At 37.6% G+C, this 24,258-nt stretch overlaps 1 protein-coding gene across 1 annotated transcript in view; it reads left to right on the forward strand.

Moving 5' to 3' along the window:
- The window catches only part of corn (microtubule-binding protein cornetto), a 129,543-nt gene extending 105,663 nt beyond the window's left edge, over positions 1 to 23,880 (forward strand). Inside the window, exons 3-8 of the mRNA XM_089634266.1 lie at positions 1,654 to 3,301; positions 3,607 to 3,984; positions 15,769 to 15,919; positions 19,063 to 19,660; positions 19,884 to 19,992; positions 20,656 to 23,880. Of these exons, the coding sequence (XP_089490392.1) occupies positions 1,673 to 3,301; positions 3,607 to 3,984; positions 15,769 to 15,919; positions 19,063 to 19,660; positions 19,884 to 19,992; positions 20,656 to 20,859 (3,069 nt within the window). The 5' untranslated portion in view covers positions 1,654 to 1,672 and the 3' untranslated portion in view covers positions 20,860 to 23,880. The remainder of the gene's footprint in view (positions 1 to 1,653; positions 3,302 to 3,606; positions 3,985 to 15,768; positions 15,920 to 19,062; positions 19,661 to 19,883; positions 19,993 to 20,655) is intronic.
- The last annotated feature ends 378 nt before the right edge of the window (positions 23,881 to 24,258 follow it).

Raw genomic sequence — 24,258 nt, forward strand, 5'->3', positions numbered from 1 at the left:
CATTACCAGCTGACGTGTCCACGGCCTTGCTCGGAGAATTTTCTATTAATATAATATGCTTGTATTATATATATAAACCTTCCGGAAGAAATTCTCGGAAAAGATTACACTGAGAAAAATTAGTATTGCTGATTGATCAAAAATCTATTCAAATTATTCGTAATACGGTTAAAAATGGGATTACAGGCTGTTTCCTGTTAAAATTTTAGTATATTCCTAATATATTTGAAGGCGTGTTTTTGCACCTGCACTATGTCTTGATAATATATGATGACGAAATACATTCCTCTTTTACTAAAAGTTTAACAGGAAACCTACCAATTCATTCGTTAAGGGCCTGCAGTCCCGTTTTTAACCGGTTCAAGAATAATTTGAAGAGATTCTTAATAAATTAGCAATATTTTATATCAGTAAGTTTTCTTCGTGTAATATATAATATGTGTATCCCTTATTTTTTATGTCTACTATCAGGAGTGGTGTGGAAATAGAAGGATTAACAAATCTATTTCAATTTTGTCTATTACTAATGGCACAATGATATAATCGATACGATTTTGTCCATTACTAATGGCATAATTATTATAATCGATATGATTTTGTCCATTACTAATGGCACAATTATAATAATCGATACGATTTTGTCCATTACTAATGGCACAATGATATAATCGATACGATTTTGTCCATTACTAATGGCACTATTATAATAATCGATACGATTTTGTCCATTACTAATGGCACAATGATATAATCGATACGATTTTATCCATTACTAATGGCACAGTGATATAATAATCGATACGATTTATTAATTGAGTTTCAATAATTAATAATTGTAATTACATAGTAAATTCAGTGAGGTTTTTTAACTTCTCAAGCACGTATTAAGCTATAGTATGATACTTCGCATTTTTCTTCTAATAAATACACTTTATTTATATTTGCATGACTCCACTTGAAATTAATTTAGTCGCTCCATTTCATCGTTCAGTTAGCCAAGGGTGGGAAATCAATAGTTGCCTTGTAAAATGAATTAATATTCATAAATAAATGCTTTCGCTGAACAAGAACAATAACCGTGCTATGTTCGTTACATGATCATCGTGAGCTGGAATTCTAAAGTTGCTTTTGTTCCTTTTTACCGCTTTATCTTTTATTACTGTTCGGGCATTTTATTTGATATTATTTATAATAATCGCGGTGAAATAGACCGACCTGAATATCGCGCCAAGAATCCTCTCTCCACGTATATCAATTACGCATTTAATAGGTTAGTGTTGGCGATGTAACTTGACAAAGATCTAGTTAATCGTTCTGTAAAAACATACAATAATAGTATGTAATTTCACGATTAGCGCAGCCTTTCTAAACCGCATTCACAACACTTAGACAGGATTGCAGAACCTGGCTCCAATGAGATAGTTACTCAGAATATGCATTCTTGGAATAGTATTTCTATCTATCGCCTATCGATGTTGATGCGACTAGTTTTTTCAACGGATGCATAATTCCGCTGGAAAATGACACATTTCTTTATGGTCATTTAATGTCATTATCATGTCGATGTTATTCTATATCGCCGATAGTATCTATTTATTTATTTGCGCAGATTATACGTATCTCAGTTAATCTGACTCTCATTATTTGTTTCAGATGGTTTGATTCGGTTGATATGTGTGGTGACGCCATGACTGACCCAGCAGAAGAGACCGACAGTCCCCGCGCCGTCCCGACCACAGCGCGGGAAGATAGCTCCGGAGTTTCCGACCCCGGGGTCATCGAGCCCCCCTGCGTTCCTCAACATGTGCAGGCTGATGTAGATCCCGATCACAAGCCGATCGACCCTGAACCCGCGGCCATCCCGCCCGTGTGCCATGAAAGTAGTCAATTAAATGCGTATAAAGCAGACGGGATGGAGCTTGGCATAGCCCCGGGGCACGACAGCGGGGTGGAGGTGGCGGGGGGTGAGTATGCCAGCAGTGGAGCCCCCGACCCTCTCTCCCGCGCCTCCAGCCTCATCAGCTGCGGCTCCGGCTGCGATGACTCCTTCGATATACTGTCCTGCAAGAATGCAGATCGTCTCGATGACTATAAGGGAGGCGTCGCCGGAGACGGTACCAGCGAGGGCGGGAGCGAGAGCTCGTCAGTGACTGGAGGTAACTCCGCCAGAGGGGGCACGGGCACTACGAGAAGATCTTCTGCTGGATCGAAGAAGCGAGTTGTGGTGGCGGAGCCGGGACGACCCATCCGACCTAAGCCCGCTACTGCCCCCCGCCCCACTCAGGGCCGAGCTCCCAACCTCGCCACCAAGGAGAGGGCCAGATCCAGAGACAAGTCCGGCTCTGTGGATAAGCCCCCTCCCCCAGGGCCTAAACCGACCGTAGTCCCGAGATCTCGATTACGAACTACTCCAGATTCTCTGCCCCTTAATGTCAGAGAACCTCCGTCATTCAAAGTGAAAGCTACGAAAACATCAACAGCGCGGTGTCGCACCCCCAGTACCCCGCCTGAAGAGTCTCGTGGAATGCGGCCCGCTCTCTCCGGGCCCTCCACTCCACGAGGACAACCTTTCGATTCTCCTCTAAGCCTTAAATTACGCATTTCTCAAGATTCTAAAGCGGCGTTTGATAAATACGCCACGCTCCCGCGAAGAAAAAGAGAGAACTCCCCAGATATAGCTCAGCTCAGAAGAGAAGCCCGAAGCACCTCTGCCAATCGAGAGACCAGCATGACTCGGAGTGCGGCGACCCTGAGAAGGAGCGTAACGCGCGACAGAGACTCCCCGCCCCTGAGGAGCTTGCCCCCATATCCTAAGCACAAAATGGCCAATAGAATTAAAATTTACCACGAAACTTCTGTACAGACTGTTCTGCTCGGTGGCGACGTGGAGTGCGCTCTCGCCGGAATCGGAATAATGGAAGTGAGAACAGATTTAGTTCCAGTGGAGAAGGCCGATAGAGGAATACAGGTGGACAACAGAGACGCTGAGATGGATCGCCTCGAGCAGAGGGTGAGGCTGCTGCTGGAAGCCAACTCAAATTTGCAGATCCACTCCGACATGCAGGCCGGGAAGCTGGAGGTGGTCGAAGCCCGGCTGCAGGAGGAACGCGCGGAGAAGATGAACGCCCAGCAGGAGCTGCAGCGGAACACGGAGCGGCTGCTGGGCCTGGTGGGTGGGAGCGGCGGAGGCGGGGATAGCCTGGTGCTACTGGAGGCGCAGTTACACTCCTCTGCCAACATTGTCACCAAGCAGCAGGACGAAATCAACAAATTGCACGCCACTTGCCGAGAAATGCAAAGGGTAATTTGGCTCATTTCCTAAAATGTTCTTTCATTTTATTACATAAATTTTTTTCTACTTTAACCATATCATATTTTTACAATTTTCATGTTGATATTTCTCAATAAATTGAAATCTTCCACTGATGCAACATTACATTTTGTAAATTTTAAGATCATCTGCAAACAGAAGTAACTTGACTGCACCAGAAACTGTGGTATTTTCATTTATAAACATAAATCATTGTAAACAACATAGTTCCCACATGTGACACCGTTGGAAATTTACAAATTGTTGATAATATTATTATCATGAACAATTTCCAGGAATTGGAGAGTAGTCAACGTGCCCAACGCACGCTCGAGTCCCACCTTCGAGATGCCGAACGAGAAGCCTTGGAGCTGCAGGACTTCCTCCAAGCCGAGAAGGGTACCCTGGTGGAGGCCTTGCGTGACTCCGATTCCAGCTTGGAGCGAGCGGAGCGTGAGAGAGCGCGCGCACGGGCCGACTGCCGCGCAACGCTGCGCCTGGCCGAGCAGCGGCGGCAGGAGGCACTGGCTCTGCGCGCGCGCATCGTGGGTCTCACTCGCCCGGGGGCGCCGCGCCCCACCAAGGCCCCTGCGCTGCCCGGCCTGGCCACGGGGCTAAAGGCGCTGCTTGGGGCACTGATTGCGGAGCACAAGATCTCACCAGAAGACCTCGAGGTTTGAAAAGTTCTTAAGTATTAATACAATGATTCTGTTCCAGTTCAATTCATGAACATACATACTAAGGACGGGTTATTTCAGAGAATTTGAACAATTCTTAAATTTCAAAGTTAATTTTCAAGTTCTGTGAAAGTTCTTTTCAGGTTCTGGTATTATTTCAGTTATGTGAAGTAACTGGCTATAATGGTATAATAACAGAACTTGAATAGGACTTTCACGGAACGCGAAAATGAACGTTGAAATTTGACAAATTGTTCAAATTCTATGAAACAACCCATCCTAAGATATTAATCTTTAGTGATGATGAAATTTACCTAAATTTCCATGAATTTTAACAACTAACCACTTACTGAAAGCTTGTGAAATAGAAGCATACTAGGGCCCGTTCTTTTCACAATTTACATAAATGAACTTTTCAACATCGAAATAGATGGAGAAATAATTAGTTACGCAGACGACACAGTTTTACTATTTAAATCTAAGGATTGGAATAAGGTATATATAGCGAATCTAGGAATCACGCAAGTGAAAAAATGGTTGGACTCAAATACACTCACACTAAACATATCGAAAATAAAATTCACAACGTACAGCATAACCAACACAGGACAGCCAAAAAACAATACAAACACCATAAAAATACACGAATGCATAAACACCAACATCTGCGATTGCCCCCCCTCTAGAAAAAACAGAACAAATAAAGTATCTAGGAATCGTAATTGACACATCACATCAAACAAATCACAAATAGGCTCCTCAGAACAATACACATTTTCCTAAATATAAGAAACATATATAAAATAAAACAATTGAAACCAATATATTTTGCACTATGCCAATCAATAATAGAATATGGAATAATTGCTTGGGGAGGAGCAACAAACGCAGCTATCACTCAAATAGAAATCGCACAGAAAACGATATTAAAGGTAATACTCAAAAAACATAAACTAACCGACACAGGCCAAATATTTAAAAGCTGTGACGTACTTGATATACGCCAATTATATGTTAAAACACTACTAAACTACATTTTCGACCAAAAAAACAAACCCCAACAACCACAAAATATCACTAATAGACCGGTCAGACAAGCGTACAAAGAAAACATAAAAACTCCGACAGTAAACACTACCTTTGGACAAAGACACCATAAATACCACACTATTAAAGCATTCAACAGTCTTCCACTTGAAACAAAAATTGAGGAAAATAAAAATAAATTCAAACACAAAATAAAAAAAATGGATTAAAGAACAAAAAGACAATATTACCAAAATTCTATAACATAAAAGAATAAAACATATACACGCAACACAAAAAAATATATAAAACACGCAACACGCACAAACACATAAATCATTATAAATGCCGATTTACATTCTCTTTTAATATTTTTCTTTTAGTGTGATAATTATATTTTAATTTTTAATCTTAATTTTTAGTTTAAATTTATCTTTATTTTAATGTTGTTTTTCTTTTTTTTTTAAATGTATAAATTCTTATATTATAAAATGGGGGCCTCAGCACGGGTAAACAACACAGTGAAGCCAACATTACTGAATAAGAATATTTTTTTTTTTTTTTTTATTCTTTATTTTGGCTTTCACCCATTAAGAGTGATCTTGGCCATACATTACAACATTTTTCTTATTAATAAATACAACAAATTACAGGATAAAATTGACATGATTGACAAAACAACATTGATAAAACAACATAACATAACATAAAGTAACATAAATAAACCAAACATAACATAAACATAACATAACATAAATATAACATAACATAAGCATAACATAACATAAACATAACATACTTAAAATAAACGGTACACAGCTGGTAACAGTAGATTATCACAAAATTATAAAAATAGGAACCTGTGTACAATATAAGTGGGCGCTTTTCGTTATTAAACCAAAGATTTTTCTAAAATTAGTAGCGTTTTTTAAAAATAGAATTATGAAATGGGCAATCTTATAAACAAACACAGCATATGGGAGTAAACAAATGTGATTATAAAACATAAAGAAAAACATAACACAAACATACTATGAACATAACATAAACATATCATAACATAACATGCACATAACATGAACATAACATATCATAAACATAAACCTACCATAAACATAACATGGGTGTAACATAAACATAACTTAACAAAAACAATACAGAGCTGGTAATAATGGGTAATTACAAAATTATAAAAATAGGAACCTGTGTACAATATAAGTGGGCGCTTTTCGTTATTAAACCAAAGATTTTTCTAAAATTAGTAGCGTTTTTTAAAAATAGAATTATGAAATGGGCAATCTTATAAACAAACACAGCATATGGGAGTAAACAAATGTGATTATAAAACATAAAGAAAAACATAACACAAACATACTATGAACATAACATAAACATATCATAACATAACATGCACATAACATGAACATAACATATCATAAACATAAACCTACCATAAACATAACATGGGTGTAACATAAACATAACTTAACAAAAACAATACAGAGCTGGTAATAATGGGTAATTACAAAATTATAAAAATAGGAACCTGTGCACAATAGTAGTGGGCATTTTTTGTTATTTAAAAGAACAGATTTTTCCAAAATTAGAAGCATTATTTTTTTAAAACAGTTCTATGATATGAATATAAACAAATACAATAAAAGGATCAAGAAAAATATACAAATGCATAAAGAATAGTGTTTTAACTCAGTCAAAATATGCAGAATTGGGATTAGTAAAAATAGATGAAAATAGGAACCTGAACAAGTGAATACAAATGAAAGTGAAAGAAATTTGGTTTATATTTATTATTATGGTCAGATATTAAGGCCATTTTTATAAATAAATTTTGCCAACAAATGGTAAATTTCAGGAGTGTTTAAACTAAGAAGGCAGGGAATACTGGTAGGCAATTTAATATCAAGTTTTACCAATTCATGCATGAAGTTTGGAAATTGGTCATTGATAGGACACTCAAAAAAATTATGGTCCAGAGTATCCTCTGACCCACAATCACAGTACGGGGAACTGACTATGTGGAACCTGGCAAGATGGCTAAGACAACAAGTGTGACCCAGCCGCATTCGGGTTAAGGAAGAAATATATTTTTTAGGCATGGTAGTGTATTCGTGAAACCAGGGCTTAACAGGAATAGAAGGTTGAATTAATGAGTACTGGTGACCTTTTATCAGAGAAGATTTTTTCCATTCAGAAGACCATTGGAGTTGGTACTTAATTTTTAGAATAGGGAAATGGTCTCTAACCGGAATAGGGATATCACTTAACGGACCATGGGCAGTGGCTTCCTTAGCTACATGATCAGCCATGTCATTCCCAGTAATACCGAGATGTCCCGGTATCCAGGCTAGGACCACTGATGCATGAACCAGTGACATGGAATGCAGTAGGTCTCTGATCGAGCAGATTAGAGAGTCGCTACTGGAATTGAGTGGGGATGCGCTTATTTTTTGTAGTGAGCTAAGCGAGTCTGAAAGGATGAGTGCGTTTTTAATATTTAATGATTTGACGAGTAGAAGAGCTTCTATGATAGCTATGCATTCTGCAGAGAAAATGGAGCATTCTTTGGGAAGTTTGTGTGGGAAACACAATTTTCTGTGAGGAACATAGACACTGGCCCCGCAATGGGAGTCCTGACTGAGTTTGGAGCCATCTGTGAAAAATTTTATGTAGTTTGGCCAGTTGTTTTCAATAATTGTGTTAAATTCTGCATTATTTAACCTTTTCTCTGCGGGAGACGCACGCCTGCGACGCACTGTACATGCCCTGTACGCGGGTGGCACATCTGTGCGACGCAAAGTTTCTTCGGCGTTATGGGTATGAAACATGCTTGAGCACGGTAAAACTTATACTCCTAAAAAATCTCACATCTTTACACTACTGACATCTTACGATATTTATCCATAATACGTATCCTAATCATGGATACAAAGATTTGAAGGGATCTTCCAACTCAGAGCGAAAAATGAATCAGTTTGAATTCTTCCCGCGTCTTTACACACGTTATTGCGCAGGCGCATTTTATAAGATTCTCAAACAGAGACGCTCGCCGTGTAGATTACATTGTTTTATCGAATTATTGTTTGCTTTTTCGTGGATATGAACTATTTTAATTACAGTGTACATTAAATCTGATTTATCACATTTTAAAATAAGTTCAGTTACATACATTCATTCAAACTATTGAAGAAATATAAAATTTCGTCAGTGTTAGATTATTTTCAAATAAAGATACGTGGTTAAAACTTTTTTATAGTGAAAAATCAAGTGTAAAGTTGTACAAGTTTGACTTTTTATCAATTCTTGAAAGTATTTTTATTGCCAAAATACAAAATGTCGGGTCGTGGTCTTAATGACGAAGAAATATTTGGTGCTACTTTAGAAATAGATTCAGATTTTGAAATTAGTGACAGTGATAATAATAATAATAATAATAATAATAATTGGATAATTTGTAGAGCGCCGTTTTTGTGAAAAATCACCTCAAGGGCGTTGTACAATTTATTTCCTAGGATCTACCTTTGTTATTTAGAAATGATACCAAAACATACTTACCTGGCAAGTCACTTCCAACAAACACACTTATATTAAAAAGTTTATGCTTATAAAAGATAGAACTGCACGCAGAGGACACTATATCAAAAAACACTGATCGTCGCATGATCTTAAGTCTGCTATAGTTTTTTTTATTTTAATTTAAATGTATTTTAACTGTCTTAAAAGCCTACAAATTGTTATCGTTTTTATTTATTTATTTTTAATTATTATTTTTATTTATTTTATTTTATTTTTAGTATTTTTTACATTTTGTTAATTTAAATTTAAATTGCCGTCAACTGTGAAAGTTTAGGTTTCTGAAATTATGGATACGACTGTCTGAAAAGGTGCGTTTTAAGTTTAGACCTAAATTCTGTCGAGTCTGCGATCATTCTCAAATCATGTGGCAGTCCATTCCAGGCTTTAGGTCCTGACACGGCAAAAGCACGCTCACCGAACTTAGTATCTGGTGTGCACTTTGGTTCCTTCAACCTTCCGATAGCTGATGACGTTGCTGACCTAAGGGTTGATTGTCGGGAGTTGGAATCTTCTGGAATACACAATTCTGATAAATAAGCCGGAGCCATTCCGTTAAGTGACTTAAATACCATCCAGCATACCTTGAACTGGATTCTTTCAGGACATTTGATGTCGATAATAATTGCGAAGCTGCTGAAATACATGAAAGCCATGATTCTGCCGTTATGCGTTGAGAACTGTTTCAAAATCACGATAAAAAAATATATTGAGTGATACATATTTACGGTGACATAATAACAGAAAAATTATTTCATTATTTTTGTAAATTTAAGTGTAGTTATTTTTTATTATATGAACCTTTTTAAGTGTGTCAATATTTCATGTATCCAGTCAAACGCGACATCGCACCCATAAATCAACCACTTACATCGCACCACAGTTGAAGAGCTCTACTCCGGCATGTTTATAATCATGTGTATCGTTAACCTTGAAATAAACATGGCCGCCCGGGCAAACCATATCAGTTACATTATGAATATATACTTCGAATTTTTATCAAGCCCCATTGATGTTCGGATTGTTTATTTATACTTGAAAAGATAATTCAAGACATAAGCGACGTATTTTTTAAAACAAATTTTAAAATCCATGCGTGATTATTGTTTAAAGTCATAAATTAGATTGATAATAAATAGCCCCGCGTGTGAACGAAGTGATACAAATTAATGACGCATAGAAAAGGTTAATTGAGTTGAGTTTTTAATGTTTTTTTTACTTATTCCTATAAATTGATGGACCTTCGGATAGAAAGTAAGGCTTTCATAGGGGTATGAGTATAAGGGAAGAGATTCATTGAGATAGGTGTTTGTAGATAAATCCAGGAAAGAGTTGTAGCAATCATAAAAAAGGGGAGGGGTATGATTTTTCCAAAAGTGATTTGAATTAACATCATACTTTAAGGATTGAAGTATAGGAATCAAGGGATGGGATGTTATTGAACATGTTTTGTAAACATATTTTTCTGCTAGGCATCGCCTTCTTATATGTAAGGGAGGTTCGCAACATTCCACTTGCATTGCGTTGATTGGAGAAGATTTCATGGCTCCTAAGACAAGGCGAAGTGATTTTGACTGGATTTTATCTAATTTATGAGAATTTGAAGTGGACATTGGATCAAACAGACAAGATCCGTAATCGAGATGGCTTCGGATGAGGGCATTGTATAGAAGTTTTAATGAAGCTGGGTGGGATCCCCACCACACTCCTGCTAGAAATCTGAGGGGATTGATGTTGCTTTCACATTTTGTAACAACGTGATTTATATGAGAGTTCCAAGTAAGCTTGGAGTCCAAAAACATTCCAAGGAATTTAACTTCCTTCGAGATAGGGATCACTTCATCGCCAAATATTACCTGAATATCCGGAAGCTTTCGTCGACGAGTGAAGATGACAACTTTGCTTTTGGCAGGGGAAAGTTCAAGACCATTACTATTTAACCAAGCCAAGAGTTTTCTAAGAGCGTTGTTAATTGCTGATGCTGCGATGAAAAGATTGGCGGATATTTTGTAAAACGTTAAGTCGTCAGCATATTGGAGTATGTTGCACATAAAATTAATAGATTTTTCCAGATCGTATGTGTAAATATTATACAGAATCGGGCTTAAGACAGACCCTTGCGGGAGTCCTTTGAATATTTGTCTTATGTGGGGAGAGGATTCGGATCCATCTACAAAAACAGTTCTTTCGCAGAGCAAATTCATAATGAATTGAACCAATTTAGGAGGAATGCCAATCGCCAGTAACTTTTCTTTAAGAATGGGTATATTTACATTGTCGTATGCTCCACAGATGTCTAAAAATACTGCAATACAATATTCGTTTTTAGATAACGCTAATTGACATCTGTAACAAGAGAGGAAAGGTTGTCAAGGGTACTTTTACCCTTTCTAAATCCAAACTGGGAAGGGGGAAGAATATGATTTTTCTCTACAAAACCAGTCTAATCTATTCTTAATCATTCTTTCAGCTACTTTGCAAAGTGTTGAAGAGAGAGCAATCGGTCTGTAACTTGAGCCTAGACTTGGATCTTTGGTACTTTTGCAAATGGGAATGATTTTTTGAATTTTCCAGTCCGGGGGAATAATACCAGAGTCCAGAAAGATATTGATGAGAGAGAGAAAGTAGGAAAGGGAATCGTCATCAGTGTGGCGGATGAATATGTTCAAGATTTCGTCATTGCCCGGAGCCGAGTCTTTTAGGTCTTCCGTGGCTCTTTTTAACTCGTCTATGGAAAATGGAGCATCTAGCCAAGATGAAGAATTTGGGGAGTAAGATAAAACAGGCACTTCGTCAAGATTAGGTACATAAGGGGGAGCAATTTTGTTAAGAAAGTCAGAAATCCAAATACCAGAATTGTGAGATGACTTCGGCAGGGAAAAGGAAGACCTAAACCTGCGAATCATGGACCAAACCTCCCCCGCCGGAGTAGCAGGGGATATATTAGTGCAGAAATTACGCCAGCTGTTTTTTTTTTTTAAACGGAATGTACGTTTAGCAACAGCTTGGGCATTCTTGGCTTTCAAGAAATTTTCCATTGTCATCTGTTGGCAGTATATCTTATTGGCCGCTTTCCTCTCCTTCAGCACTCGAAGGCATTCTTCATCCCACCAGGGGGGAGGGTGAGCCTTCGTGCTTACAGGGGATGATTTGGGAATAGACTTGTCTGCAGATTTTAGAATGGAATCAGACCAAGATTTGTAAGAGGAGGTGCAGTTATCTGAAGAAGGTGTAGGCAGGGAAAGGGTGTGACCCTGGACAGATTCTCTAAAATGGCACCAGTCGGCTTTTTTTGTGATAAATTTTGGCTTTCTTTTAAAGAGGTTAGTATTTAACCCTTGAGCCAGATTTATAATAATTGGATAGTGGTCACTGCCGCAGGGGTCTGATGAAGTTCTCCAGGAAATTATTGGATATATATTTGGGGAACAAAGAGTTATATCCACCGCACTAGGGCTCTGCCCAGGTTGACTTAACCTTGTTGGGGATCCGTCATTTAGAAGGCACATGTTCAAGGAGTCCATAAGGTCAATTATTTTGATTCCTGAGGGATCCGTTGATGAAGAACCCCAGAGAGGGGAGTGGGCATTGAAGTCACCCAGAATGACCAGGGGAGAAGATATTTTTCTAAACATGTTGGTCCATAATGAAATGTCAAATGGGGTAGAAGGGGGAATGTAGAGGGATACAAATGTAATATTAGAGACAGTAGCTGCCACTAACTGGAAGGATGAATCTGGGGGTTTAATGGAAATAGGGGTGAAGGACAGGGAGTTTTTGATTAGAAGGGCTGCACCACCCTTCCCATCAATGCGGTCGTCCCGCAGACATTGGTAGCCACTCACCTTGAAGAGCTGAGACGGTTTAAACCAAGTCTCAGAGATGGCAGCAATAGAAATTGTGTGTAATTGTAGAAGGCGGATGAGGTCAGCCTTATTGGAGAAGGCGCTTCTACTATTCCACTGAAGAATCCCTGCTGTCAGGGCAGCCATTGGAAACAAGAGAATTTAAGGAGGAGAGTAAAGAGGCAGCGTTGGACGGTAGGGAATTATTGTTATTAATTATAGAGATCAGTAACATGATGAGAGTTTGAATAATATTAGAATTGTCATTAGAAATTATGTTATTTAGAGAATTGCCATTTGAATCAGGGATAAAGGAATTGCAGTTCGAAGTATTGTTGTTAGGAAAGACGGCATTTTGTGGAAATGAGGAGCTGATGTTACCATTTGGGAACAAGAGCTGGGAGTTATGGCCAAGATGATCATATCCGGGGGTTTTAAGAGGACGAGATGCAGATTTCGTCATTACAGTCTTCCTGTATGACGAGTTTGGAGTAATAATGTTTTGAGTTAACTGGGGTTGAGAGGCGACTTCAGCAAAAGATTTTTTAGAGGGAGCTATTATTTTAGAAGCGTGGAAGTATGATACGCTATTGGAAGCCATATAACTTTTAATGTTTTTTTGGCGTGAAAGTTCGGGGCAGGATGGATTTATGGCTGTGTGAGAGCCTGAGCAGTTGATGCAAGTAGGGGGATTGGAAGGAGAGGGGCATTGCTCTGCTAAATGACTTTCTGCACATTTAAAGCAGCGAGGAGAAGAACGACATGATAGCTTGGAATGGCCAAACCGACAACAGTTAAAGCACTGAATTGTCGGGTATGAATAAATTTCCACTGGGAGAGAGTTGTGGAAAAGGTACACATGAGAGGGAAGAGATTGGCCTTCAAATGTAAGAACTACAGTTTGGGAGGGTTTCCAAACTATAGAATCGGAAGTCCTATCTTTATAATTCAGCCGCCTAGTCTTTAAAACTTTCCCCGAAGATGCTGGGATAATAAGTTCCGTGATAAGTTCTTCCTCGGATAGGTCTGTGGGGATACCTCTCACTAGACCCATGCGGGAGACATTGAATGAAGGGATGTAAGCCTTGTATTTTTTGGCAGAGAGGTAGTCAATGGAATTTATAAATTTATTGGCATTGAGTGCAGTTGTGAACTCTACACAAATGCGAAATCTTCCTTCCGATCTGATACCACCTGGGGAAATGCCAAGTGGTTTTTTTCCAACAAATTTACCGAAATCAAGGGGATGCAGTGAGTGGCCTTGTGTGTTGTTTTGCACATACACGATGAAGGGGGCTTTTGCTGAAGTCGGGTACAGTGAAGCGAGTGGAGGAGCGGCAGTCTCTACAGGAACTGTAACCTGAGAAGATTCCTTTTTCGGAAGGACGCTAACTTTTCGTTTTTTGGGAGTAGAGGAATCAGTCATTATTTCAACCTCGCTAGCAATGTCATTATCAAAATTAACAGGGTCAGGATCAGGAGGGACGGGATCTGGTGGTTTTTTACCCATGGCAAAGGCCATTGGGGCAAAAGGAATGTATATTAATATAAAATAACACTTACTGGACTTGGTCAGCAATAAAGGCACTCAAAGAGAACAAAAAATATAGTTTTAACCGAAAAAAGGCAATAAAATTAGGTTTTTTCGTATTCGAACGGAAAAAAGACAAGTGAGTTCTTCAACTGTCAAAGTTCGAATCCGAATAAGAATATGAAATATTGTAAAATAATGTATCAACAATAAAAAAAATAAAACACTTGCAAATAGAGTAGTGGAAGCATGGAACAAACTTCCACAATATGTCATCGATGTTTTTAAGATAAACCAATTTAAAGCTCATTTGGTTTCTTATTTGGAGAGCAGAAAGGATTAACTTATTTTTAAATATAAAACTACTCAATTAGTGTTAAACTTATTGTGAAATCTGATATGAGTGCAACGTCTCCTCATTAAATAATAATTATAAATTAAGAACTATCACTATGAAGGATCGGTTACTGTAGGTACGCCAAATGTTTTCAAACGGAATTCTTGGAAACTCTGAAGGCCCTAAGAAGTGTTTCGTTAAGCTCAGGGTAATTTATTATCCCGACCGTCGCTTTTTATTGCGGGCACAATGCACCACTAACACAATCACCAGGAACGAGACTACATGGAGATGAATGATGGAATTGCCGAACGTCACAGCGGTGCTGCCAAGGTCTGGTATATATGTGAGGATACTGTGTCAGCGCTTTATTAGCAGCAGACACATACCTGGATGGATGACGAACCTCGTGCTGGCACTGTTGGTGGATGCGGTGTACTCTTTCGCTGCACAAGCTGGTCTAGTTTCCCCACCACCTAGGAATCTTGCTGCAGAGTCTCTATCTTCTATCTTCGTGTCACCTGTTCCCAAAGATATTAGAAGAACGAGATATGCTATGTTGGCCGCCGGACCGTAGGCGGAGTACTACCTAATTAGGGTACTTTAAATACTATCAGGACGTGTACGCACAGAAATCTGTTCTATGTATTAGTGCGGATACCTTAGCGCAAGCGAAGGTGTGCAGTAGTATTGGTGAACAAAACCGGCGACACTGGGCAAAACAATTCCACACAGTATGAACTGCTCATAGCACATCTCGTTCTTCTAATATCTTTGCCTGTTCCTGTACTTCATTTTGTTTAACTTAATTTCACTTTATTTTTGTAATATTTATATTTTTTGTAACACCTGCATCCACTGTAAAGCGCCCCTGAGGTGATATCTCACAAAAGCGGCGCTATACAAATTGTCCAATAAATAAATAATAAAATAAATATGAAATTATTTTAGTTTTTAATTTACTGGTAACTCTAGTACAGTGAAATCGATAACATTACAATATCAGATCGATAGGCGTAACTACTGATAATTTTATACCGATTTCCCAAGCACGGTCGCGCGGTCGATAGCAAGACCGATATTGATAATGCAATAAATTAAAAATCGATATACATTGGGAACACTGGCGCATCTGTTGATGAATTGTGTACACGATTTCTTTCAATTCTAAGAGTTTCGATGGTTCACCTCCATTAATTAAAAAGCCAGTTATTTTGCGTAACGACCGACATTGTTAACAAAGTAGACACCTTGTGGAGGCTACTCTAAAAGCAGCGGCACTAAAAGCACTGGCTGTCATATTCTGACTGTGCTCGCAAAAATCTAACTGACCGTAGTTGACAATTTCGTCAATATAGTATTGATATAGGATGCTAGGATGAAAATTGCATAATATTTTTTTGACGTATGTTAATATTGCTACTGTAATACATGTTTTGTTTTGTTTCCAGGATGTGATATTTCACAACGAGGCCTTCAGCCGCAGCGCCAGCAGTGAAGGCTGCTCCCCCGGCAGCCCCCCGCCCCACCCCCCGCACCCTCAGGCCACCCACCCCCCACCAGTCACTACACAAAACAGCACCACCTGCCGTCTTTCAGATGGTAATTACAAACTTACATTACCTTTTGTGTATGCTTTTTTGAAGTCGTATGGCATTATTTCAATGCCTTGAAAATCACTCCATAAAAATTCACTCACCGAGTGGGATGCAGTGTTAAATCATTTTTCCTTATGTTTATAAGAATTGTCTTAACGTATAATTGTCTAATGTCTAGGATTGCGAATTTTTTAAAAAGTGGATCTGAAGGGTGAGATGGGTGACATTTTAACCCTTAAATGCATGATTTATTTATTTTTCTGGAAAAATATATATTTTGTAGATATCTACATGCATATGCAAGGAAATATAAAGAATTTTATTTTTTTGTATTTTTTTATTAATATTTGATTTTAAAAAAATTGTTGCAGGTTTACAACACCATTTATTTAATAAAAATTAATATGAATAATTTAGGTATGAAAAAAAAATAAAAAACCTAAAAAAATTTCTCAAAACTAATAAGTGTACTGGAAAAATACGAGTTATTACATATAAGTATTGTATTATTGTATCTACTTACCTAAGAAAATCAAAATAATAACAGCAAAACAAAACTGTAATTCTAACCTGCAACCAATTTTCGAGAATCTTCACTTTGTTAAAGAAAAAGTGACATTTGACATTCGCGAAAGAAAAAAAAGGTGATGCCACTCGATAAAATATATTACCGTGAACTTGATAATTCTAAAACGGCATGCATTAAGTATACACCAAAGAGTTAAAGGTGGTTTGAACGGTATGTTGCAGTTTTGCAACAGTATGCATTTAAGGGTTAATATAATCCTTAGTAGCAGTTTTTGAATTAAGATCATGGGATTAATAATCGAAGCTGCACAGCCTCCCCATCCCACGATACCGTATGTAGCTATTGATTGGAAAAGTGCAAAATATATGCATCTCATTGTTTGAAGGTTCAGGATTGATCTGAGAGAGAGAAATATATAGCACAATTTGCGGAGTTTTTTTGTTATGAAATTGACATGATCCTCCCAACGTAGTTGATCATCTATAACAAGGCTTTTATTTGCGGCACGTTCCAGAGTGGAAGATACTACCAGTATCGCCCTGGTGTAAGACCACCATTCAGAATTGAAACGTTGCTCCAAATGGCTTTAGCCGTGTTTAGTGACTAGATCTGAATAGCCAGGTACTTCCCCACCTTCCTCTTTCCCTTCCCCACTTACCTTCAGCCTCACAACATCCCCCAATTGGGGATGCCATAGTCTCACTGGCTCCAGACGGGAGCAGTTGGGACTCTTGTGAGGTAATCACTATAAAAAAAAAAAAAAGGCTGCCCAACCCCAGGCCCGCGGGCCACAATGTGGCCCGCGAACGAATTATAAGTGGCCCGCGTGAACCATTTTCAAAAAACCCGCCAATCCCCCAATTTGAAAAAGTGTCGCGGGCCCGCGGTAAAACAAACAATGAAGCTTGCGCGCGGTCACCAGTGTTGCCAACGAAGGCGATTTATCGCTATTTAGAACGAGAATCAGCGACGAAAAAATCTAACCTGTTGAACTTACTTTTTAAACCGAAATGGAATCTTGTAGCCACCCCCCCCCCCATGGAATTCGAAAATTGTTGTGGGGAATCACATATGATGATTTTGGGTACGCGGAATTTTTTCTCAGCGAAGTTCCGTAACAACCCCCCCCCCATGGATTTCAAATATTTTGTGGGGAGCACTCATTTTGAATTTTTTTTGTGGGGAATTATGTTTTATAGAAATTCTCTAACAACCCCCCCCCCCCATGGAAATAGGAACCGTCAGGTATTCAGTGGCCCGCCAGTGATTCAAAATCGTCAATTTCGCCCAACTGTTAAAAAGGTTGGGCAGCCTTGATCTATAACAACCCCTAGATATTTAATTTGGTCGGATTTTTTTAGGTTGGTGCATGAGCAATTATTGAGGAGAGGCGTAAGGGTAATATGGTTTTGTGGGCATGAGTGAATGATAAGATTAGGACAGTTTTGAGGAGTAGTGACTTTGCGTATGGAGAAAAGTAAGTATTTTGTTTTGTCAATATTAAGAGTCAGAAGGTTGTCGTCTAACCAATGTTTTACTTTATTTAGGCCCTTATTTGCTTTTTCCATAGTTGAGTTCCAATTATCAGATTCAAACATGATTACCGTATCATCAGCAAAAGAAATTATAGTTCCATCAATTGCCAAGTTACATAAAGTGTTTATATATATTAGAAAGAGAAGTGGGCCTAATACACTGCCTTGAGGCACACCGTACGTGATTGGTAAACTTGTACTTCTATATTCCTTAGCAGAATTTATAAGAGACGATTGCGATCTATTTGTTAAATAGTTCTCAAACCATTTAAGGGGAGTAGCTTTTATTCCTACCTGAAGGAGTTTCTTCAAAAGTAAGCGGTGAGAGACAGTATCAAAGGCTTTGGCTAGATCCAAGAAAACAGCAAGGGGCTTGCGGCCTTTATCAAGGTTATCAGAGACTACTTTTGTAAAATTTGCAATTGCATCTGCGGCACTACGACCTTTGCGGAAGCCATATTGATTTCCTGAAAGAATGTTATTGTCTTCAAGAAATTTGTATAGCCTTCGTTTTACCGTTTTTTCAATTATTTTTGATATCGGACTAAGCAAGGATATTGGTCTATAGTTATTCACTGATGATCTGTCCCCTGATTTATAGATAGGAATAATTGTTGAGTGTTTGTAAGAATTTGGGAAGAGGCCAGTTTGAAAGCTTAGATTTATTACATGTTCAAGGGGCTTAGTGATGATTGGTTTGAGGTGTTTGATCAATTTAGTGGATATATTGTCGATTCCAGTTGAATGTGTGTTTTTGAGTGATGAAATAATTACAGTGATTTCATTGGATATTTGGCTCCTCCTCCCATCTCCTGGTTCTACAATGTGTCTTCCCGATGATTCTGGTATCTGAGCCTTGGTCCCCGTCATGGCTGGACATTGGCACCATTGGTGAATTGGAGTCTGTTTATCCTCTTCTTATACCCTGCATCTATTGGTGTTCCACTCCCAACAGTTGCATGCATCTCATGAGATGGCAGTATTCCGTTAGTAGTATTTATTACCAATTCCTTCAGTGAGTTTCTGTCTGTATTGAGTAGTTGCCTGGTAAAAGAAAATAATGATGTTATTTTATTATTCCAGATGAAAATTCTGCCGACCTTCTGGATTCCGAGACCGAACCTTGCCTAATGATGGAGAGTGTCCTGGAGGATGTTCATGTTGCCGACACGTATTCGCAGAACCTCGTCTCATCGCATCATAGCGTTGTGTCTTGCCCCGCCAATGCCATAGGACAAGTCAACCACCGAGAGACTACATCACTTTTACAGACAAACGATAACAAATTCCTCAACATATTCAGCAAAGAAGACTCTTGCAGCTCGCTACAAAACCTAACTACTTTTAGCGGTGATGAACTATCTCCTGTTATAGCCGAAGATAAGTTTGTGACGGAGTGTTACCAAGGAATGGACATGGCCCACCTGGATTACTCGGAGAATGATTCTCTGAACAATCTGTCGCAGGCTATTCTTCAGAGGCAGCGGTCGGAAGCGGAGTGCAGCATGTCTGAAGACTACCTCGGACACAGAGAGATGGAAGATAATCCTAAATCCTCCAATTACATAGTGGACCAGGTCATCCTCGTGGACAATCTGGTGAACAAGCTGCTGAAGGTTCTGAAGATAATCCACTCCAGAGAAAAGGAGCACACGGATGTTCCTCAGGCCCAGACTTTTGAGTTAGTATGCTTTTTTGTTTATTTAAAAAAAAAAGTCATTTCCCTTAATAAGTATTTATCAGACCTACTAATGGTAAAACTTTTCTCACATTGTTTAGTGATAAAATATGAAATAAATAAATAGCATGCGGCATGTTATTATTTTTGTTTTCAATCGTTCAGATATTTGTGTGTTATGAAATGATGTGGATAATTGAACCAGGCTTGGTATCTTCTAACGCAGGGAGAAGTCGCCTGAGGAACCTCTAGCCAACGATCTGGCTGCCGCAATGGCTGAGCTGACCATCGACCGTGTGCACCACGCACACACACACGCACAAGATGAGCAAAAGGTGAGTTTAACACTTCATGATGTAATCAATCTAACAAGCTTACATAAATTATATTTTATTATGCCAGAGACGGGCTCTCGTCGCTAAGTGGTAATTTCTTCAGCAACCTATTGTTTTATCATTAATGTATGAGAAAACTGTGTGTATTGAGTTATGTTGTCCTAAAAATGGCACATGCATCAGAAAGAGAGATTAGAATCAAACTTCCTGCAGCAGGACCATACAATTTGCTGTGGTACACTTTTAACAGATAATATTTTTATTTATATAAAATTAAATATTAAGGACGGGTCATTCATTATAGGCTAGTTGCTTGACAAAACTGAAATTAAAACAGAACTTGAAAAATTCTTTCACAGAACTGGAAAATGAACGTTGAAATTTGATGAATTGTTCAAATTCTCCGAAACAACCCGTCCTAAGTTCACTTTGATCTTAAGTAAAACCTTAATTCTTCTATTATTGAATTATTGTTTTGTATTTGATTTGCTTATTATGTAAAGTGAAAAAATTATTATGAAATAGATTTCAAATATGGTTAACATTAAGGAAAAATCTGTTTAAAAGTACTTATACAAGAAACTTACATGATTTGATATTAGATACAATGTAAAAGGTAATAATGCTATACATGTTTTTAATTTTGCAAATTTCCTTTTCCAGCCTGCCGACTCGGACAGGAGACTGCAGTTCATATCGGAGGAGGAGAATCCTTCGCAGGCGCTGTGCGAAGAGTCGTGTCAGCTGGACGAGGAGTGGAATATGTGCCCCAGCGACGGGGGGCGCTGCGCCGGCCCTGCCAGCCCCCGGCACTCTCTGGGAGACTGCAATGCCAACTCCCCGCAGCCCATCAACTTGGCAGCCTAATGGCGGACATGCCCCAACGAATCCACCAAGCCAACAAGGTTTATCAACGATTAGGCAAAGGCAACAGCTAATATTAACGGCCTTACGGAACTGTATATGTTAACGCATTTAACTTTAATGAGTGTATTTTTTGATGTTGGTTGTTGTTTTGTCAACTTGCCACAATGACTTTAAATGGGACATTAACAGATCTCCGTTGTCGTGACCTAAGAGGCTTTGCTGTTGGCCAACTGTTGAAAAACAACAATTGGATTGAGTAAGTGGAAACTGGCTAATGGCTGTCGCGCCAAGGTTTGGTGCATCAGCTAACTAAAGACTCGGAATTCACAGAGGAATACTAATTTATTAGTTATTCTCTAGAATACTCCTTTGCAAATCGCGTGATAAAATTAAAACTGCATCAATATTAATTAAATAGAACCTTCCGAGTCCAAAATATTCATATTAAAATTATGGACAATTTTATTGCGTGTTCCTTAGTTTACAGCATATTTTTATTTATATTATGTTTGTGTTAATCATATTGTGTGGTACATTGATTAAATAAACATGCAAAATACGCGGTTCAATTTTTTCACTATTGATACAAACATATAATTTGGTTTGCTCTGACATCAGGTCCATGTTCCAATCATCTGATGTATTTTTAAAGACGATTTAGGATAGTAAATAGTTGTGAAATTCCCTAAAACATTTACTAGAACTAGAATCACTCATTCTAAAAGTCAAATTACTAACCTGGGCAATATGCTCCGAGCCATATGTCAAATTATTACAATTGACTATAATATAATACTATTTATTGTTTGTCGTAACTTAGCCAGAAGTATGTCATTGTAAAATATGCACAAAAAATACTTAAATAAGTAAAGGTTACTTGAAATATTGTTTTTTTAGTTGGCTTGAATGAAATTCGAGATCCTTAAATTGAAAATGCTGTGGGATTGATTGACTGTTCAATATTGCACAAGAGGTATTTATGTTTGTGAAGCACATTGTGATGAAGATGAGACTGAAGTAAGTGACGAGACGGAGATGATAACAATTTTTCTTTGTAATTATTTTATATTTTGATGCAAATCAAATCACAGAATCGTGTTACATTGTTTTTGTCTAGGATTCAAAAATTACTTTTGTAACAATGACAACAGATATTTTTAGTACAAGCCTAAAATCATAGTTCCTTAGTTCCGTTTAGTTTTACGCATTTATTTTGAAAGGACGTTTCGTGTTGGACGGTAGAGCTTGATACTTGAATGGATTTTAATGTGACAAAAGTTAAGCCGAGAGAATCAAAGCCAATATATTGATTATTTATTGGTACTACTAATAATATGTACATGCATACATATTATACTAAAAAAATCCTTTTCCTTTGCCAAAACCACCGTGTTATTTATCAGGCCAACAGTATTATTGTTGCCTCATAACTAATAATAGTCTTCTGTGACGCGTACATTTAGTTTTAATAAGTTTCAATGATTAGTGTAAGTATATATTATTATGACTTATACAATCTGATATTTTTTTAAATATAAAATTGTGTTTTCGCTACTTATATTCATTTTCTTAAAACTGAAATTGACTTTTAAAGTATTTTTGTGTAATAACTTTTGCCGAAGCGAATGAGACAGATCTCGTATATTAATAGATTTGATGCTTTTGACATATTTTATTGTGTTTTAAATTGGTAAAATTTAAAAAGAGTTAAGTTTGACGTGATATTCAATTTCAATTTGAATCCTTACTGAGACATTGAGATTAATTATATTTTTTTAGATAGGTGTATAAAACATTTTCAATCAGATGTTAATTTAAGATATATTATTATTTATCTATCTGCATAGAATCCAGTTTTTTTTTCTTAATACATTATTATTTTGTATGTATATATATCATATCGTGAACACACCTCACCTGATGTAGAGGTGATTTCCACTCAGTCGTCGAGACTTTAAACATGGCTTTTAACAAGAATGGTGGCGTTGCGGGTTTCGTGATTTCAAAGCGACGTTAAGGGGCTGTGCGCGAAGCAGTTTGCGACATGAGTACACAACATGTGTATCTGATACTTGATTATTCCTGTGGAAAGAGGGCCTAAGATCAAACTGAATTTTTTTATTAAGATTTAAATCAAGGTGATGATTTAATACAAAGAAATTTATTTGAATGAATTAGTACATATTATTGTACATCCCAAATATATGTATTTGGTGGGAAGTTCTTGAGAAAAATATTTGATTTTATCGATGAGTTAATCTGGTTCTGTGGTAGATACCAATTTATTATAGCTAGTTTTCGATTCCTGAATTTTTATAATATTTTGTTTTCTGTTTGATAAAGTAAGTTTGTTAAACTTGAAAAAAATGAATTGAGGTTATCATGAACCGGAAAACAGATTATCGCACTCATATCATCTCGGCATCGGATCGGTACCGCCTCGCCTCATTTCACTAGCTTATCCCACGCGAGGCGATGCCGTTACAATGCTGATAGTGTGTATTGCAGTGTTGCGTTTCAAACAAAGAATTCTGAACGGCTCGAGCCGAGGCAGTGCCGATCTGGTGCTGGGGTAATATGTGTGCGATTACCTTTGATCTACTACGACAGCAGTTGTCAAACCTGCTTATTTCTTGTGTTAAAAGTTTTTTTGTAAATCAAATTGTATTTTGGTTAAACTTTTATGCTTTTATTTATCCAGCATTTTTTATTAGTTTATAAAATATTGCTATTTATAATCATTTGGAACTTTAATTTTCTTCCAATGTTACTAATATAAAAGCGGTAAAATTCTCAGGAATTCTTTTGTTGTACGGCATTACAATATTGACTCTATCTTAGTTAGGTGTTGTATTTATCCCTGATAAATAAATCCCATAGCGATAAGCTTATGATAGGTTCATAGTTTTTATGTATTTTCAGTTTGAAGTTAAAATATATATCTATGGACCTACCCTTTAACTTATCACAAATCATCTGGTGTAACAAAATTGTAAATTTGTAAATAAAATATAGTTTTTTGAAGATAATGTTGTTTTTATAATTTCCCACCCTTATTATCCAAATACCTACATAATATTGTTAATGATAATTTCCAGAAGGGACAAAAAACTAGCTAATTAATCAAATAAAAAATAATTATTTTGTAAAACCTTATAAAGTCTTTTCCACAAATTAATTAGTTATCTTTGAGCCCCAGTCCAAGTCTGTGGAAACAAACTATCCCTATGCCGGGCATTTACCAACAAGTATGTACAATTTTTTATTTGCCCTAGATACTTGCTATAATAACTAAATAAATAATTTTGCCGAAATTGGTCTCGATCAAGTTTTTATTTATTTATTTGGACCCAGAATGAAATATAAACTACAGTTGGTTTGATCAATCATCTTACACGA

This window comes from Hesperophylax consimilis, chromosome 8 (genome assembly GCF_061612785.1).
Source record: "Hesperophylax consimilis isolate HC1 chromosome 8, BYU_Hcon_1.0, whole genome shotgun sequence".
NCBI lineage: Eukaryota > Metazoa > Arthropoda > Insecta > Trichoptera > Limnephilidae > Hesperophylax > Hesperophylax consimilis.